The sequence below is a fragment of the Cetorhinus maximus genome, chromosome 9 (assembly GCF_964194155.1).
Source record: "Cetorhinus maximus chromosome 9, sCetMax3.hap1.1, whole genome shotgun sequence".
NCBI classification, from domain to species: domain Eukaryota; kingdom Metazoa; phylum Chordata; class Chondrichthyes; order Lamniformes; family Cetorhinidae; genus Cetorhinus; species Cetorhinus maximus.
Window position 1 is genome coordinate 73,133,492 of NC_135887.1, and position 16,427 is coordinate 73,149,918.

General features: G+C 42.8%; 1 protein-coding gene across 4 annotated transcripts in view; it reads right to left on the minus strand.

The window, feature by feature from the left end:
* prdm11 (PR domain containing 11) overlaps positions 1-16,427 on the minus strand; it is a 159,628-nt gene that overhangs the window by 21,677 nt on the left and 121,524 nt on the right. The window contains exon 10 of one of the 4 annotated variants that reach the window (XM_078548856.1): positions 3,958-7,998. The exons of the other annotated variants lie outside the window; for them this stretch is intronic. Within the exon in view, the coding sequence (XP_078404982.1) occupies positions 7,862-7,998 (137 nt within the window). The 3' untranslated portion in view covers positions 3,958-7,861. Of the gene's footprint in view, positions 1-3,957; positions 7,999-16,427 lie in introns of those variants that run through there. 4 annotated transcript variants of the gene reach the window in all.

Here is a 16,427-nt window from a genome sequence, read left to right on the forward strand (position 1 = left end):
CCATTTCTTTAGATTGTAAAATTGCACATGTCACTCTGCTATTTAAGGAAGATGACAGAGAGAAACCAGGGAATTATAGACTAGTTAGCCTAACATCTGTTGTCAGAAAATTACAAGTCCATACTTATGGATAAGGTGGCTGAACATATCGAAAATCTTTGGCTGATCAGAGAGAGCAAGCATGAATTTGCGAAGGGGAGGTCATACCTGACGAACCTGATTGAACTTTTAGTAGAGATACCTAATTAGTGGACAGGAGAACGTCTATGGATGTTGATTATATGGACTTCCAGAAGGCATTTGATTATGTACTGTTTTAGAGACTGTTACTAAAGTTGAAGTTCATTGAAGGCAAATTATTGATGCAGTTGGGAAAATGGCTGGGCGAACGGAGGGGAGAATTTTCTCTCTGTCGTGGGCTGGGGGGTGGGGAGCTGCTGGGCGGGAGCGGGCAAGCGGCCGATTGCTGCCTGTGATCTGCTGTGCCTCGCCATTTTACGAAAGAGCGCAGAAATCTCCCTGAGGCACAGAGTTTGCTTTTTAAAAATTTAAATAAATAAAGAAAAAAATTTTAAGCCATGTCTCCTCATGTGACAATGTCACATGAGCTGGGACATGTCTATGAATTTTATTAAAATTTTCTATTGAAGTTTAAAAACCTTCATGAAACCTCATCCGCCCGTGGATGAGGTTTTATGATAAATGCGAAGGCCGCCTGGGCTCTTCGCCTGCCCACCAACCTTAAGGTTAGACGGGCAGCTATGTTAATTATTTTAACTGATATTTAAATGGCATTAAAAGGCCTTTGACAGTTCAATGGGCGTGCAGCTGACTCCGGTGAGTGCCCGCCAAACTGAAGAGCTGAATGACGCGCAGTGAGGTCACTACGCATCATTTTACGCGTCGGCGAGCGGGGCCCGCCCCCGCATGCCGACCTGAAGATTCTGGCCAGAGAAGAGGGATAATGTGCAGGTACTGTAATTAGCAGGATGTGACTCATTGTCTTCTGCAAGGATTTGTGTTGGAGCCTCAACTATTCACTGTATTCATTAATGACATAGATGATGGGATGAAAAACCACATATCCAAATTTAGGAATGACACAAAGGTAGATGGGTACTGTGAGCAGTGAAGGTGGAAACATAAAATTCCAAAGTGTTATTGCTCTACACAAGATAAGAACTCATGTTGATGGGGCTGATATATTAACATGGATAGAGGGTTGGCTAACTATTGCAAGGGGGAATGGAGTATAAAAGTAGTGAAGTCCTGCTACAACTGTAGAGGGCATTGGTGAGACTGCACCTGGAGTACTGCATACAGTTTTGGTCTCCTTACTTAAGAAGGGATACATATGCATTGGAAATAGTTCAGAGAAGGTTCACTAGGCTGATTCCTGGGATGAGGGGGTTGTCTTATGATGCAAAGTTGAGCAGGTTGGATCTATACTCGTTGGAATTTAGACAAATGAGAGGTGATCTTATTGAAACATAAGATTCTTAGAGGAGATGACAGAGTAGATGCTAAGAGAATGTTTCTCCTCATGGGGGAATCTAGAACTAGGGGGTCACTGAATCAAAATAAGAGGTCTTCCATTTAAGCTAGAGAGGAGGAGGAATTTTTCTCACAGAGGAGCATTAGTCTTTCGAATTCTCTTTCCCAGAGCGCAGTGAAGGCTGGATCATTCAATAAATTCAAGGTTGAGTTAGACAGATTTTTGATTTATAAGGAAGCCAAGGGCCACAAGGCACAAGGATTGTGCCATCATCGGGTTGTCTCGGCGGGGGAGGGTGGGAGCAGTTGGGAAGCCGTCCACGATCGGGGCTGGACCATGATTTCACGCTGGCAGGCAAATTAAGGCCCGCATGCATGGTGAAGATTTTAATAAATAGAAATAGGATTTTAAAAATGTTGCAAAACATGTCCCCTTATGTGGCTCTGTCACATGGGGATGAGGTTTCCTAAAAAATGCAAAGGCCGCTTGGCCTTTTTGTCTGCCCACCAACCGTAAGGTTGGAAGGGCAGCAAAAAAATTACATTTAATTGGGGCTTTATTGGCTTTAACAGGCCTGTTAATTGTCGGCGGCGCGCTGCAGACTCCTGCATGCAGCCGCCGACCGAAATATTGCGCGTCATTTTATGCTCATTCGGGTCGGGCGTGTGCCCATCCACAAGGTAAAAAATCTGGCCAAAGGTTATGGGGAGCAGGCAGGAAAGTGGAGTTAAGGCCACAGTCAGATCAGCCATGATCTTATTGAATGGCAGAGCAATCTCGAAGAACCAAATAGCCTACTCTTGCTGCTATTTTCCATGATCTTATGATTAAGTGAATGAGAAAAACTGGCAAATGAATTTCAAAGTAGGCAAATGGGTGGTTATCCACTTTGGACCTAAGAGAATAGAACAGAGTACTTTCTAAATGGTGAAAAGCTAGCAACAGTGGAAGTCCAAAGAGACTTAGGAGTCCAGGTACCAAGGCCATTAACATGTTGCGAATAGCTACAAAAAATAATCCAAAGGGCTAATGAAATGCTAGAAATATATCTACAGGAATCGAATACAAGGAGTGGAAGTCATGCTTCAGTTATACAATGCCCTGGTTAGACCACACCTGAAGCACATCTTAGAAAGAATATATTGGCCCTGGAGTGAGTGCAGCATAGATTTACTAGATTGATACCTGGTCTCCAGGAATTAAGCTATGGGGGCAGGTTAAACAAACAACAAGAGCTTACATTTATGTGGCATTTTTAACAGTGAAACGTCCCAAAGCACTTCACAGTAGCATTATAAAATAAAGTAAGACACCGAGCCACATAAGGAGATATTAGGTCAATGACCAAAACCTTGGTTAAAGAGGCAGATTTTAAGAAGTGTCTTAAAGGAGGAAAGCAAGGTAGAGAGGTGCAGGGAGGGAATTCAAGAGAGCCTACGCAACTGAAAGCATGGCCACCAATGGTAGAGAATTATAATAGGGAATGCACAAGAGGCCAAAATTAAAGGACAGATATCTCAGGGGGTTGTCAGAGGGTTGTCAGGTTGAAGCAGCTTACGGAGTAGGGAGGAGCAAGCCATGTAAGGATTTGCAACAAAGATGCATTTCTTGAATTTAGAAGATTTAGGGGTGATTTGATCAAAGTATTCAAGATATTAAGGGAAGCAGACAGGGTAAATTGGGAGAAACAATTCCTGCTAGTTAGGGAATTGAGGACCAGGAAGTATAGTATAAAAATTAGAGCCAGACCTGTCAGGAGTGAAATTAGGAAATAATTCTTCACACAAAGTGTAGTCTAAGATTGGAACTTTTTTCCACAAATGGCAATTAATACTAGACCAATTATTCATTTTAAATCTGAGATTGATAGATTTTTGTCCACCAAAAATATTAAGGGATGCGGGACACAGGCAGTTATTTGGACTTGGATCGCAGATCAGTCATGATCTCATTGAATGGTGAAACAGCTCAAGGGGCTAAATGACCAATTCTTGTTCCTATAATTTAGCACCAATTGACAATCCCACTCAAATTGGCCACAATGAATAATGTCTATCTCTCTTATTTAAGTCACTTAATTCAAATTATCTGGATAATTCAACTATTAATAACATAAAATTACTTTGAATCATCAGAAGTTGGGACTGTAGTTTGGGAAATTGTAATATCACATCGATGTAGCAGGTCTTGCTCATTTGAGACTCAAATTAGGGTACAGTGCCGAAACCTACATCTGGTTTGTACTAAACCTTTTCCACGTATCTGATAGCGACATTGGATGCAAAAGATTCTGCTTGCCAGCATGGGCATTGTTCCCCTCAATGAGCACTAACGGCTATACAGAATAAAAGAAAAAGGAGGATCAAGTCGTTACATTTTGTCTAAAATAATAACATGTTTACTGAAAAATGAAACAAGCCTATTTGTAAAAATATATTTTTATAATATTTTCAGTTGTCATGTACAGAATAAGTTGTCTGCCAGTGTGTTATTGAGGGATACACAAATAATCACAACCTCCAGAACATATATCCCAGCTAAATGAATTTCCTTCTGACTATGCTGAAATATATTCTCATTTGTCATAGTTTCTTCAATTCCTGCAATCAACAAGGTGAGAATTATTAATATTAGACCGTCCACTATATACAAACATTCAGCAACTATTTTCAACATCTAGTTCAGGAACCATTAGCATCAATGCTAAGAGAATGAGATGCACCAGAAATAAATACTTCATTACTTCACACTGTGGGAGAAATTTAAATAGAAATTTGAACCTGAGTTTTGTTGAAACTTGATTACATAATTTCAGGAAGACTTTGAGGAGGTGAGTGAAAACACTTTGGGTAAATTTCCATCATTCAGGCATGAGGAACATGTAGAAAATTCCAGTCCATCACATACAATCCTCAATGGACCAAAATAATTATATATATTGTAAAGTTATGAGCCTCAAGTTATTAGTACCAAAATCAATCATAATTTGACCAGTCTATGGGTTTCATAAATAACTATAAAACTAGGAATATAAGGTACATGCTCAAGGTTGCATTTATATCCTCTTAAGAATAAGGATGTTACTTACAAACCAAGATAAAACATGTGGGCTTTACAGTACTAAAAATAAATTTCTCAAATAGATGGACTTAGAAACAGCTCCAACCATTACATCAGATTTCATTGTAAGTGAGTCAGACGTGCTAAGGGTATGAAAGTTAAATTCCACCGCTGATTGTTCCAAGATAATATTTAAACATAGCTTGAAAAACAAGTGACTATGCCAAAGCCACAATACAGCCCCTCCTTGCTGGTTATTGCTCAGAATGCAAGAACACTGTATGACTCTGGCCAGGATTTTCCAGCCCCGTCGCGGGTGGGACCTGCCGCAGGTGAGGTGGCGCCCGAGCCAGAAGTCCATTGACTTGCGGCGGGACCGGAAGATCCCGGCAGCGGCCGGGTGCGGAAAATATTGTCCTCTGTATTAACCTACTCTATCGAATGGAAATGGAAAACTGAGGTCATTTGACATGTTTGATTAAACTGAACCAAATCTAGACTCTCAGTTTTAAATATACATATTAACAAAAGTAAATTAATTCACAGTAATCTCAAGTATTAAAGAAGCTCAATGGTGAATTTAACAGCTACATTTTCTAGAAAAATTGTACCAAAAAACAAGCAAATTGTAACACTTTGCACTTTCTTAAGCCATATCGGGATTAAAAATTCTCCTTACAACTGATCAAGGGCCAAAAGGTATGAAATACATTCTAGCTTTGGTTGAACTGAAACCAAAGCAACACACCAGTTTGCAAGGATCAATGGGATTCTGCCTCTTTTCAGTTCACTCTTTCTGCTCTAGCTTTCTGATACACCCATTGTGTATTTTAGTTGCTGCTGATTCTTTCTTTTCTCACCATATTCTCCCCTCCTCATTTGTAGGTATTGACTGCTTGTCAGGGATGTTGCTTGAGTTCCTTCACATACTTTGCCCAAGTGGCCAATATTCTTATTTGAGACACTGCCTAGACAAGACATTACAAACACACTTCTAGCATGGGCCACTGGACAACAATTTTCTCCTCCTTAAGCTAGGGAGGTAGAGCCAAACACAATGCTAATTGAGATCAGTTAACACAAGATGGTTAGGAGGTCAACCCTCATATTCAGAACATTGGATAAATTTGCTGAGCTATAAGGACTGTTGCATTTCAGATTCAATTCCTCTAATTAAGGTTAAAACAACAGTTTTTGGTAAATACATTGTTAAGTTCTCTGATAAACTCATGGTATTGAAGGTAAATTATTGACTTGGTTATGAAATTGGTTGAGCGGCAGGGATCAGAGAGGATGGATAATAGGCAGGTATTCTAATTGGCAGGATTTGACTACTGGATCTGTGTTAGGGCCTCAACTATTCACCGTATTTAACAACTTAGATGATGGCATAGAGAGCCACATATCCAAGTTTGCTAATGACACAAAGATAGACAGCATTATAAGCAGTGTAGATGAAAGCTTAAAATTATGAAGAAATATTAACAGATTAAGTGAAGGTGCAAACCTGTGGCAAATGGATTTTAATGTAAGCAAGTGTGAGGTCTTTCACTTTGGACCTCAAACATATAGATCAGAGTATTTTCTATATATAAAAAAGCTGGATACAGTGGAGGTCCAGACACTTAGGGATCCATGTACACAAATTACTAAAATGTCATGGACAGGTACAGAAAATAATCAAAAATGCAAGTGAAATGCAAGTCTTTATGTCTAGAGGACTACAGTTAAAATATTTATTTTTACCATCATATTTAATATCATTGATGAAATTAGATTATTCCTTTAATTAATTATTGCCTTTTTTCCTCCATAGAATGCATATCTAAAATTATACATTGTACTTTGGTGCACATATTGTACAAAAACAAATAATATCGACCCTTTGCAAACCAGCCTTTAATGAAATCAGATGCCCTGCTGAAATTCAACAGCATTACCACCACAAATAAAGATGGATTGTCTAGTACTAGTCTCAAATAACATATGCATCATCCTCAATGAAATAAAATAAACTTAGTATTGTGATATCTCAGGCCTACTTCATGTTTCTAATAATCCTTGTGGCCTTCCTTAGATCAGTGAGTTTCTCCTTCATCAAGATGATCATGATCTCCTTCATCATGATGAAGTTAGATGACTAACTACAAGAAGGGCCACTTAGTTAAAGTAAATAGTTGGATACCATAATGTTAGCCATCCATGCCCCAACTAGGACTGGAATCAAAAGATGCTCAACTTCACATGTCCATTTCAACAACTGAAGAATCAAATGTGCAGCTTAAGAGGCTGCAAAAAGAAAACATATATCAACACAACACAAAAAATAAAATTAGTGTCATCAGTATAATTTTCCCTTCATCATAATGTACATTCAATGTTTAGGAAGTTACTGGGCTGAATTTTCACATGGTTGGCGGTAGCAGCATTTTCTGCCAGCAGAAAATACCCTTTTTTGTAGCCAGCAAATTTAAATATTTTAATAATAGGCAACTAGCAAACTCTGCTATCACTGAAGCGCAATAGGTGAAAAGTCTACCCCAGCATAAGTATAATCTAAAAAAAAATTACATTCCTGTTCTCTTTAATTTACTCTTAATAGGCCATACCTACTTTATGTTAGGGATGGATGGGACAAAGTAATCTTAATGTACTGAAGCCAAAGATAAAATAAGCTTCTAATTAGCTACATACCTAACTCAGGTAATTAGTCAGCTGAACCAGTGCTCTCCCTGGACTAGTGCTACAGAAATGGGGGGAAAAGATCAAAGCTATCACCAAGGTGGAAATCACAAAGCTGCTGGTAGTAATATCATTGCCGCTTCTGGCTACTATTAAAATCCACCACTCTGTGTAACATCTCAGTAATAAAGCTCTTTTCCTTGCAAGTAGTTTTTTTCATCCAATACAGATCAAATTTCAGAAATAAATGACTAAAAACAGGTTTTCATGTGCTTTATTTTGTAGTAGCAATGTTGTCAGCTGTTTTTTGTAGTATGAGACCTGAATGAATAAATTAAATACATATAGACTGCTGCACAATGCTCATGGCAGTGGCTATTAGGACAAAAAGATTAGTAGATTAAAGCCAATTCTAATATATAATCAAATATAACTGAAATAGATCTAAGCTTTGGGAACTAATTATTATTTTCTGGTAGACTCAGTTAATTTGGGGATTGCCTGACATTAATAATTTAAACAAAACAAAAATTTCCTTCTTCATGGTACTCCCAATTCCTGTCTTGTCTCTTTCTTCATTGTTAGCCCCACAATTTCCACCATGGAACCCACATCAAACTCCTACTAGTTGGGAGCATCTTCAGTTCTGTCCCGGACTCCCAAAATGTAGCGGATCTTTTTTCTGCTGTCACTGCACTTGCTGTTTACCATAGCATAAAATGCCTTGTCCGTCACATATGTAAACTTCAGCTGTACATATGCTGCAAAATACAAAGTGGAAAGCAAAAATTTTGGTGAATATTCTTCAACAGGATTATTTGACCATGATATTTAAGACTTAATCCATTACCTGTTATGGGTTTAGACACAGCAGGAACCAGAATAAAAATGAAATTACAAATTTATTACATAACTCCACATTCAAACTGTGCAGATACCTGGATCAATTACGTAGAGTACTAGAGTTGGGGTTAGAACATGATACAAAGTTCCCACTGTAGCTCACTGAAAGTGTTTTATGGTTATGTCAAGTCAAAAAAGAATAATTCGATAATACAAATAGAACATTCTGAGATTACACAGCAGGTCCAGATTTTGGTAAATGGTCTCCACCAAAAAAAGATAGCTGAACAGAATCTATGGGCAGGGTTGTTTAATCTCCCAAAAGCACTGGCTTGCAAGAAACCCTGCATGATGCCACTCACTTCCACCTTTAACTGGCTTGCACTCAGAGGTGCACAGGAAATACCCTTGGAGATGTTGGGTTATTAAATATATAAGGGCAATTAACAATGAATTTAACCCAGCATTCTGCCTTTAACAGCCAATGCATGTGTTATCTGAATTGTGTGAAATTTGCCAGGGTCAAGAAGGTGAGGGCACAGTGGGGATTGATGGCTCTGTGAAATTGACAGCTGGAAGGCCATTGAAGACTGAACAGCATAGATTAAGTGAAAAGCTGTCGGTCATAGGACTTGTTCTGAGAGTGTGCTTTCACTGCTTTGCAGGCGATTTCCAAAATCTTGGATGTCAGTTCTGCTATGTTGGCCTTTACTCACCTTGATCGGCACTTTCCTGCTGTCAGCCTTCACTGCAGCTTGGGAGCAACTTATGCAGTTGCAACCTTGGACCTCTGATGAGGAACAGGAGCAGCATCAGTGACACCAACAGCACCAGGAGCAACACCAGCAGTAGCAGCTGCCTTCTCCTTGGGCAGATGCTGCTCCATAGGACAGAGTGGATGGACACAGAGCTCTAGCTCAAAGGAGGTGATGCTCCCAGCACAGGGTATATAGACAGAGGATCAGCTTTCTTAACGTGACAGAGCAAGAATGCCTCAGAGGATCAAGCTTTCACGTCAGGTCATTGTTGACATCTGGAACCTCCTGGTACAAGACCTTCTTCCCAGTCAACCAGGTGGGCAAGCATTGCCGGTGGCTTTCAAGGTCACCACAGCTCTGCATTTCTTTGCCGCCAGGAATCTGCTAGTGACATCTGTAGGATTTCAAAATCAGCTGCCCCACAAGTGTATCTCCCAGGTGACCTTTGCTAGGGCTATTCACCTTGCTACTGATGAGGCCAACCAGAGCCAGGGAGTTTTCGAATTTGCTGTACTGACTGGATTCCCACATGTGCAGAGAGACATAGACTGCACACAAGTGACAATCAAGGTGCCCTCAGGTCAACCATCAGAAGGAATTCCATTCCATCAATGCTCAGCTGATATGTGGCTAATGGAAGGTTTTTATGCATGTCTATGCAAGATATCCTGGAAGCTGCCATGATGCCTTCATATTTTCCACAGGTCTTCGCAACTCCGAGCAGAGTAAGCAGGTGTCTCTTTGGAGACAAGAGCTACCCTGTAAGGACGTGGTTAGTGACACCTGGGGGGAGGCCTGCCACTGATGCATAGGAACAATACAACTGGAGAGCAAAAGGGCACTCATTGATGAAGCCACTGGAGTTGCTGGAGACATAATTCAGGTTCCTAGACGGATCTGTGGGTGTCCTTCAGTATGTACAGCAAGGACGCCATGAATGATAATGGCTTGCTGTGCCTTGCAAAACATGGTGCTGTAGAGGACTGGAACTTCAAGGAGAGATGATGACACTCTGCATCCTCAGAGGAGAAAGACGAGAGGAGCCTGATGCGTTCAGTGTGCCTGCAGCTGCTCATCTAGCTGCCTACAATGGTCTCATTCAAGCACAGTTCAAGGAGTCAGGCTCCCCCTTGACGCCCTCAGCCCTCCTGTCTCCCAGTGGGCCGATAAAATCCAGTCCCTCATTTCCATGTGCATTTCTTCATCTTTCTTCTCATGACCCACCCACGCTTCCCTGCTAGCCAAGAGCTGGAAAGCATTTTGCTGCACTTCAATGAGGCACTGAATGGCCAAGGTAAGGCTTTCCTCCATCCGGTTTAAGGTGGCAGTCTGACTGTGCAGGCCATTGGTGCATGCACTCAATTACCTGCCAAGCCTGATGCACCATGCAAGTGGCCACTCTTTTCATGGAGATGCCTAATACATCACAGCACTCATATTTGAATCAGACTCCTCCAACTTCTTTCCAAGGGTGTGCAGTGCCTCTGGAAATGCTGACAGAACCTCACATATTTTATGTTGCTGCTCCAGAATTATCCTCTTTGTGGATGATGACCCCGCCCCCCAACCCATCCCCGGCTTCCCGGCTTTGCATTCACATCCAGTTGAGCAGAGCTTGCAGTATCCTGAAGCCATCAACAAGGACTCTCCACTGCTGACACTTTCTCCAACACTGAAGTCCCCAGCGAGGTGCATGTATCTGTGCTGGTGGATAGTGTGCATGAGTCACATGATGGTGCTTCCTCAGAGTGCGCAACCTTCTATGAGGACTCCTCTGCCTCCTTCTACTCATGGGTCACACTTGAAGGGCTTGTGGAAGATGAAAGACATGTATTAGAACTGACATGGGGAAAAGGTTTAAAGTCATTGGCCTGGATCCTCCGAGCAGCAGCAATAATGAAGGGGTTGCCACTGCTCTTGAAGATTCCCCCAACTTGACGCTGCTATGCATTTCTTCCAGGATCTACCACTCCCCGCTGTCAAAGAAATGCGCAGTGAGTCTCGAGGAACTCCTTCGAAGTGGAGCTGAGTTGGGGGAGGACAGGACACACCCCTTTTTTATTGCACTAGCTGCCTTATGGTAAGTTTAAAGGTCCAGTCTTTGAATGGATGAGTTGATGAATGGATGAACGAGTAGGAGGGTGAATGGGTAGGTGAGTAGATTGGGTGAGGTGGGTAGACTGAGTGAGGTGGGAAGAATGGGTCAAGTGGGTAGGTGGTTGGGTGGGTAGGGTAGGTAGTAGGGTGGGTACTTGGATAGGTGGGTGAGGTAAGTGAGTGAAGTGAGAGATGGGTAGGTGAATGAGTGGTAAGTGGGTAGGTGGGGGAGATGGTAGGTAGGTAGGCGGGTGAATGGGTAGTCAGGTCAGGTTGGGGGATCGTTAGGTGGTTGCGGGGTAGTTGGGTTGGGGGGGATAGTCAGGTCTGGTCGGTGGGGAAGGGTAGTTGGCTCGAGTTGGGGGTTGTTTGGTGATCAGAGGGTAGCTGGGTCAGGATGACAGTCAGATCTAGCCGGGGGGAGGGATGGGGGGGTTTGTTGGCTTGGGTTGGGAGGCAGTTGGTTGATTAGAGGGTAGTTGAGTTGGGGGACAGTCAGGCGGTCGGGGAGGTAGTCAGGTCCGGGAAGTAGTCCAGTTGGCGAGTAGATTGGGTTGGGAGGGGGGGGCACATGGGAGGGGTAGTCAGGTGGTAGCCAAGTTGGGTCAATTGGATGGTCGGGGTTTATTTGGGGGTGGGGGGGGAATGCATCTGGGGGGCTCAGTTGTGGAGCTACCCAGGTGTTAGACTAGGTTTTAATCTGTCTAATATTTCCTGGGTCACTGTCCAGGTAAGTGCCGCAGAACTATCCGAAGTTTTTGATTCTACCTCAGAGTCAGCGACATTCGCGGAGGATCCCAGGGAACAGCGGAATTGCCCATTGGAAGTTTCCCAGGCAATTCCCATGTAGGCCTGTGTGTCAGGACATCCACAGGGTTCCGATGTGCATCTTCAGTCATACATCTAGTCTCCACTGATCAGGATACTGGAAGATTTGGCCCATTATTGTGCAGATACTCATATTTCAGTTAATGGTGACAGCAAAGCAACATTAGAGATTATTATGCGCCATGCGGCAGTGTGATTTTAAATTCTGTCGCCAGGTATCTGGGAGGCCCCTATCTCTCCAGCGCCAATGGCCATGAATTCCAGAACCCTGCTGAGCTCCATGGCCTCCTCCACAACAATTAGGGTGGTTATAACTTGAGGGTCATGCTAGGTTCTCTGCCTCTACTTGAAGTTCTGTACTGTCTTCCCCTGCAAGGAGAGAAAGCAGAGAGTTATGAGTTCGAGAAATGAGTTGTGTGGAGAGGAAGGAATTGCAACATTTGTGGAGGGTGAGTGTGAGGGATGGGTGCGCAATGTAAGTAAGATTAGGGTAAGTGTCAGTGTTAGTTGTTCAGATGGGGAGGAAGAGGAATAAATGGAGTTATAAGGAGTGTTCCTACAAGGCTTGCTAGGTTGCTGCGGAGGAGCATGTTGGGGAAGTCAGAGTGTGAGGTTTGCCATCTGGTGGGATGCCACTCACTGTTCCTGTCCCCATGAGGTCACTGAACCTCTTGCAGCACTGAATCCAGATATGAGGGGCCACATTCCTGCTGCTCACTGTGCCTGCCACTTCCAGTCATGTCTTTTTGGTCTGATAGGCTTGCCTCTTCCTCCTGTACATGGGAAACATTACTTCTCTGTGGGCCCTCACAACCTATGGCAGGATCTCCAGGAAAGAGTGAGTGAGCCGGAGGCAGACTTTCCAATTTGTATTTCCATTCTTGTTGTTGCTAAAGCCAAAGGAATCAATTTTCTGACCCCTACTGGGGTGCCCTTGAATAGAAATCCTTCCATGGACGAGTGCGGGTCGCCATCATGTTTGCACTCTGTAATTGGTCGGAAACCTGGAAGCGGGTTGTCAATGCCACGGCTGAGTTTAAATTCTGCCCTATACTTTTTGTGCATTTCCAATATTTTCTGTTTTTATTTCAGATTTCCAGCATTCACATTTTTTTCTTTGTTCCAAGGTGAGGGCTGCTGATGGTGGGAATGGGATTCTTTTCGTTTCAGACAACAGTGTAAGTATCAAGTACTCCCAGTCAGGAACAGCACAATCAGATGCAGAATAAGCTTTCTTTACTCTAACGCAACATTGGGCATCACACTCAACCACAGAACACTCAGCACTGCATCAATGTGGCATTTTATCCCATTTACCACACAAGTGATCCCGTAGCCTGTGAGATTGTCAATTAAAGGTGATGGCAATCCTATGCATCTGTTGCCCTTGTTCTTCTTGGTGACCTTCCTATTGTGAACTTCTTTCAAAACTTCCTAGAAAAGTAATTTGAGGGCATTGTAGCAAATGGCAAATAAGGGACCTCAGAGGTGGTGCATCCCTTGTCTCATCCCATCTACATCATTTAAGCAGATCAATATTAGTATGACCCAAGTCATAGAATTCTAAAATTTAAAACCTTTCACCAAACTGAACTTGATCATTTGCAAGAAATTGATTGCACTCTACACTCATTCAGCTGCTGTATTCAGTTGTTAGAAACATTCTGAGATACAGATTTTTTTTTGCCAAATATTTAGATGACATTAGCAATTCGTAATTAATAATCTTCAATTAAGAAATGTAGGGTGATATTAGATTTTGTTTTGTCTATTTCTTGGGACTTGAAATGAGGAAATGAACTATTTCAGAGTGATGTCTCATGCCCTCAAAGGCATCTGAAATACGATAAATGTGATATTCATTGAGGTGATATTTAGGCATCCTTGCGACCACATTAAACAGGTGTTAATCCCCTCACTAGCTTTTACAAATACTGGTCCCTTATGTTTTCCAGTTCCTTCTGTAGCCTAACGAGAGTGCTGGAGACCACCAACATAAAGTTAAGTTTTTCTCTTCAACTTCATTTAATGTGGAGGCAGAAGGAGCACAAGTACCTTAAATAGAAATAAAAATTGAGATAGATGTAAAATGAGCTGCCAATTTACTATCACCCATTTCACACAACAAAGCAACCCAAGGTGCTTCACAGGAGCATTATAAAAGCAAAATTACACACCGAGCCAATATTAGGGCAGATGGCAAAAAGCTAGGTCAAAGAGACAGGTTTAAAGAAGTGTCTTACAAGAAAAGAGAGAAGTAGAGAGGTGGAGAGGTTTAGGAAGGGAATTCAGGAGTTTAGGGCCTAGCAGCTGAAGGCACAGCCACCAGTGCTGGAGCAATTAAAATCTGGGATGTTCAAAATTCTTTCGAGTTATCAACAGTCACAGATTGCAACTCTTTCAAGTACAATCACAGTTCTTGGTTTCCGGGAGTGGGACATGAACCCACAACCCTCTGATTCAAAGGCGAGGGTGCTATGAACTGAGCCACAGCTGACACCTAAGCCAGAATTAAACAAGGATATTAATGAGATAGGAAGGGGCAAGACCATGAAGGGATTTGAAAACAAGGTTGAAAATTTTAAAATCGAAGCATTGCTTGACTACAGGGCATTGGAGATCAGTGAGCACAGGGGTGATAGGTAAACAGGACTAGGTGCAAGTAAGGACACAAGAAGCAGACTTTTGTAAAAGTAAAATACTGCGGGTGCTGGAAATCTGAAATAAAAATAGAAAATGCTGGAAAAACTCAGCAGGTCTGAAGAAGGGTCATACAGACTTGAAATGTTAACTCTTTCTCTCTTCACAGATGCTGTCAGACCTGCTGAGTTTTCCCAGCATTTTCTGTTTTTATTATAGCAGCAGACTTTTGTTGACCTCAAGTTTATGGAAGGTAGAATGTGGGAGAGCAGCCATGAGCGCATTGGAATTGTCAAGTCTAGAGATAACAAAGGTACGAATAAGGGTTTCAGCAGCAGATTAGCAGAGGCAAGGGAAAACTTGAGGCAATATTATAGAGGTGGAAATAGGCAGTCTTTGTGTTAGCATTGATATGTGGTTGGAAGTTCTTCGAGGTCAAATAAGACAAGAAGATTGTGAACAGTCTGGTTTAGTCTCGGACAGTTACCAGCAAGAGGGGTGCAGTCCATAGCGAGGGAACAGAGTGAGGACCGAAGACAATGGCCCAGATCTTACGCTCAATGGCGGAGCAGGGGTGAACATCGCTGATCATGTTTAAAACTATCCCCTTACCTTTTCACACTGGAGCCTTTGGACTTTCTGGTCCCAGCTTCAGCAACTAGCAGTCTGGGGTGGCCTTGTGGCAAAGCATAACTAAAGCAAAGCCTCGTCCCCTTTCTCGCCATGAACTGAAGACAAATCCCTTAAGGTCTGCCTCTGTTAACTGATTTGCAGAATTTTAAATGTCCTTGTCACCCCTGACAATGCTTAATCTCCCCCCAGACACTGCTCACCATTCCCCCACATGCCCAACAATGCACACCTTCCTTCCTGCATCCCTTGACAATGCTAACCCTTCCTCCCAGCTGAGCCTTCTTCTTGCACCCACCGACAATGCTCACCTCCCCTCCTTTATCCCATGACAATGTTCACCAGCCCCACCAGACCTGTCAATCCGGGCAAGAGCAAGGTATTCCTGAAGGTAAGCCGGGAGGGAGGGAGGGATGGTTGAGCACTGTAATGAAGGGAGGGAGGGTGAGCAAGAAGGGGTGTTGAGCATCGTCAGGGGGTTGAGGAAAGGACAGTGAGTTGGTCGGGGGAGAAGTTGAGCATTGTGTCATGGGGTGAGGGAGGGAAGGTGAGCATTGTCGGGGGGAAGGTGCGGAGGGATGGTGAGCATTGTCATGGGGTATGTGAGGATAAGCATTGTCAGGGGGTGAGGGAGGGTGAGCATTGTCAGGGAGTGGAGAGAGGGTGAGCATTGTCGGAAGGGTGAGAGAGGGAGGGTGAGCCAGGAGGGAGGGCGAGCATTTTCAAGGAGGTGGGAATATAAGCAATGTCAGCCTTCAGTAAGTGGTTGTACTCTGCTACAGGAGAAGGAGCTAGTTATTTGGTGGGTATCTGGTAAGTGACTGAGGTTTATTCTATTCCTAAGGTTCAAAATAGTCTAGCAACTGGCAGTAAGGTTAATGAAATATATTTAAAAAGTAAAATATATAATTGAATAAAATAATTAAATAGTTAATTAAAACACATTAAGGATGTCAGGACAGATGATGTGTCATGGCTGCAGCATGTGGGAATTCCTGGATGCCAGTTTGATCCAGAGCAAATACGTCTGCAGTAAGTGTTTGAAGTTTGAGCAGCTTCAGCTCAGAGTTTATGAGCTGGAGGCTGAACTACAGACACTGTGATGAATCAGGGAGGGGGAAAGTTACCTGATTCTTTGTGCCAGGAGGCAGTAACACCTCTTAGGACAGGGGCTTCTGATTTGGTCAGTGGTCAGGGATAGGAGAGTGTGACTGTGAGTGAGACAGGTATGGGGATTCAGAGAGCAGGAGTGTGAGCCTCTGTAATTGTTCAACAGGTTTAAGGTTTTTTCTGTTTGTTTGGATGAGACTGGGGGCTGCAGGGTGGATGAGCTAACTGGCCATGGCATCGTGGTACAAGAAGCCATTCAAGTGGTGAGAGCAAAAAGGAATGTA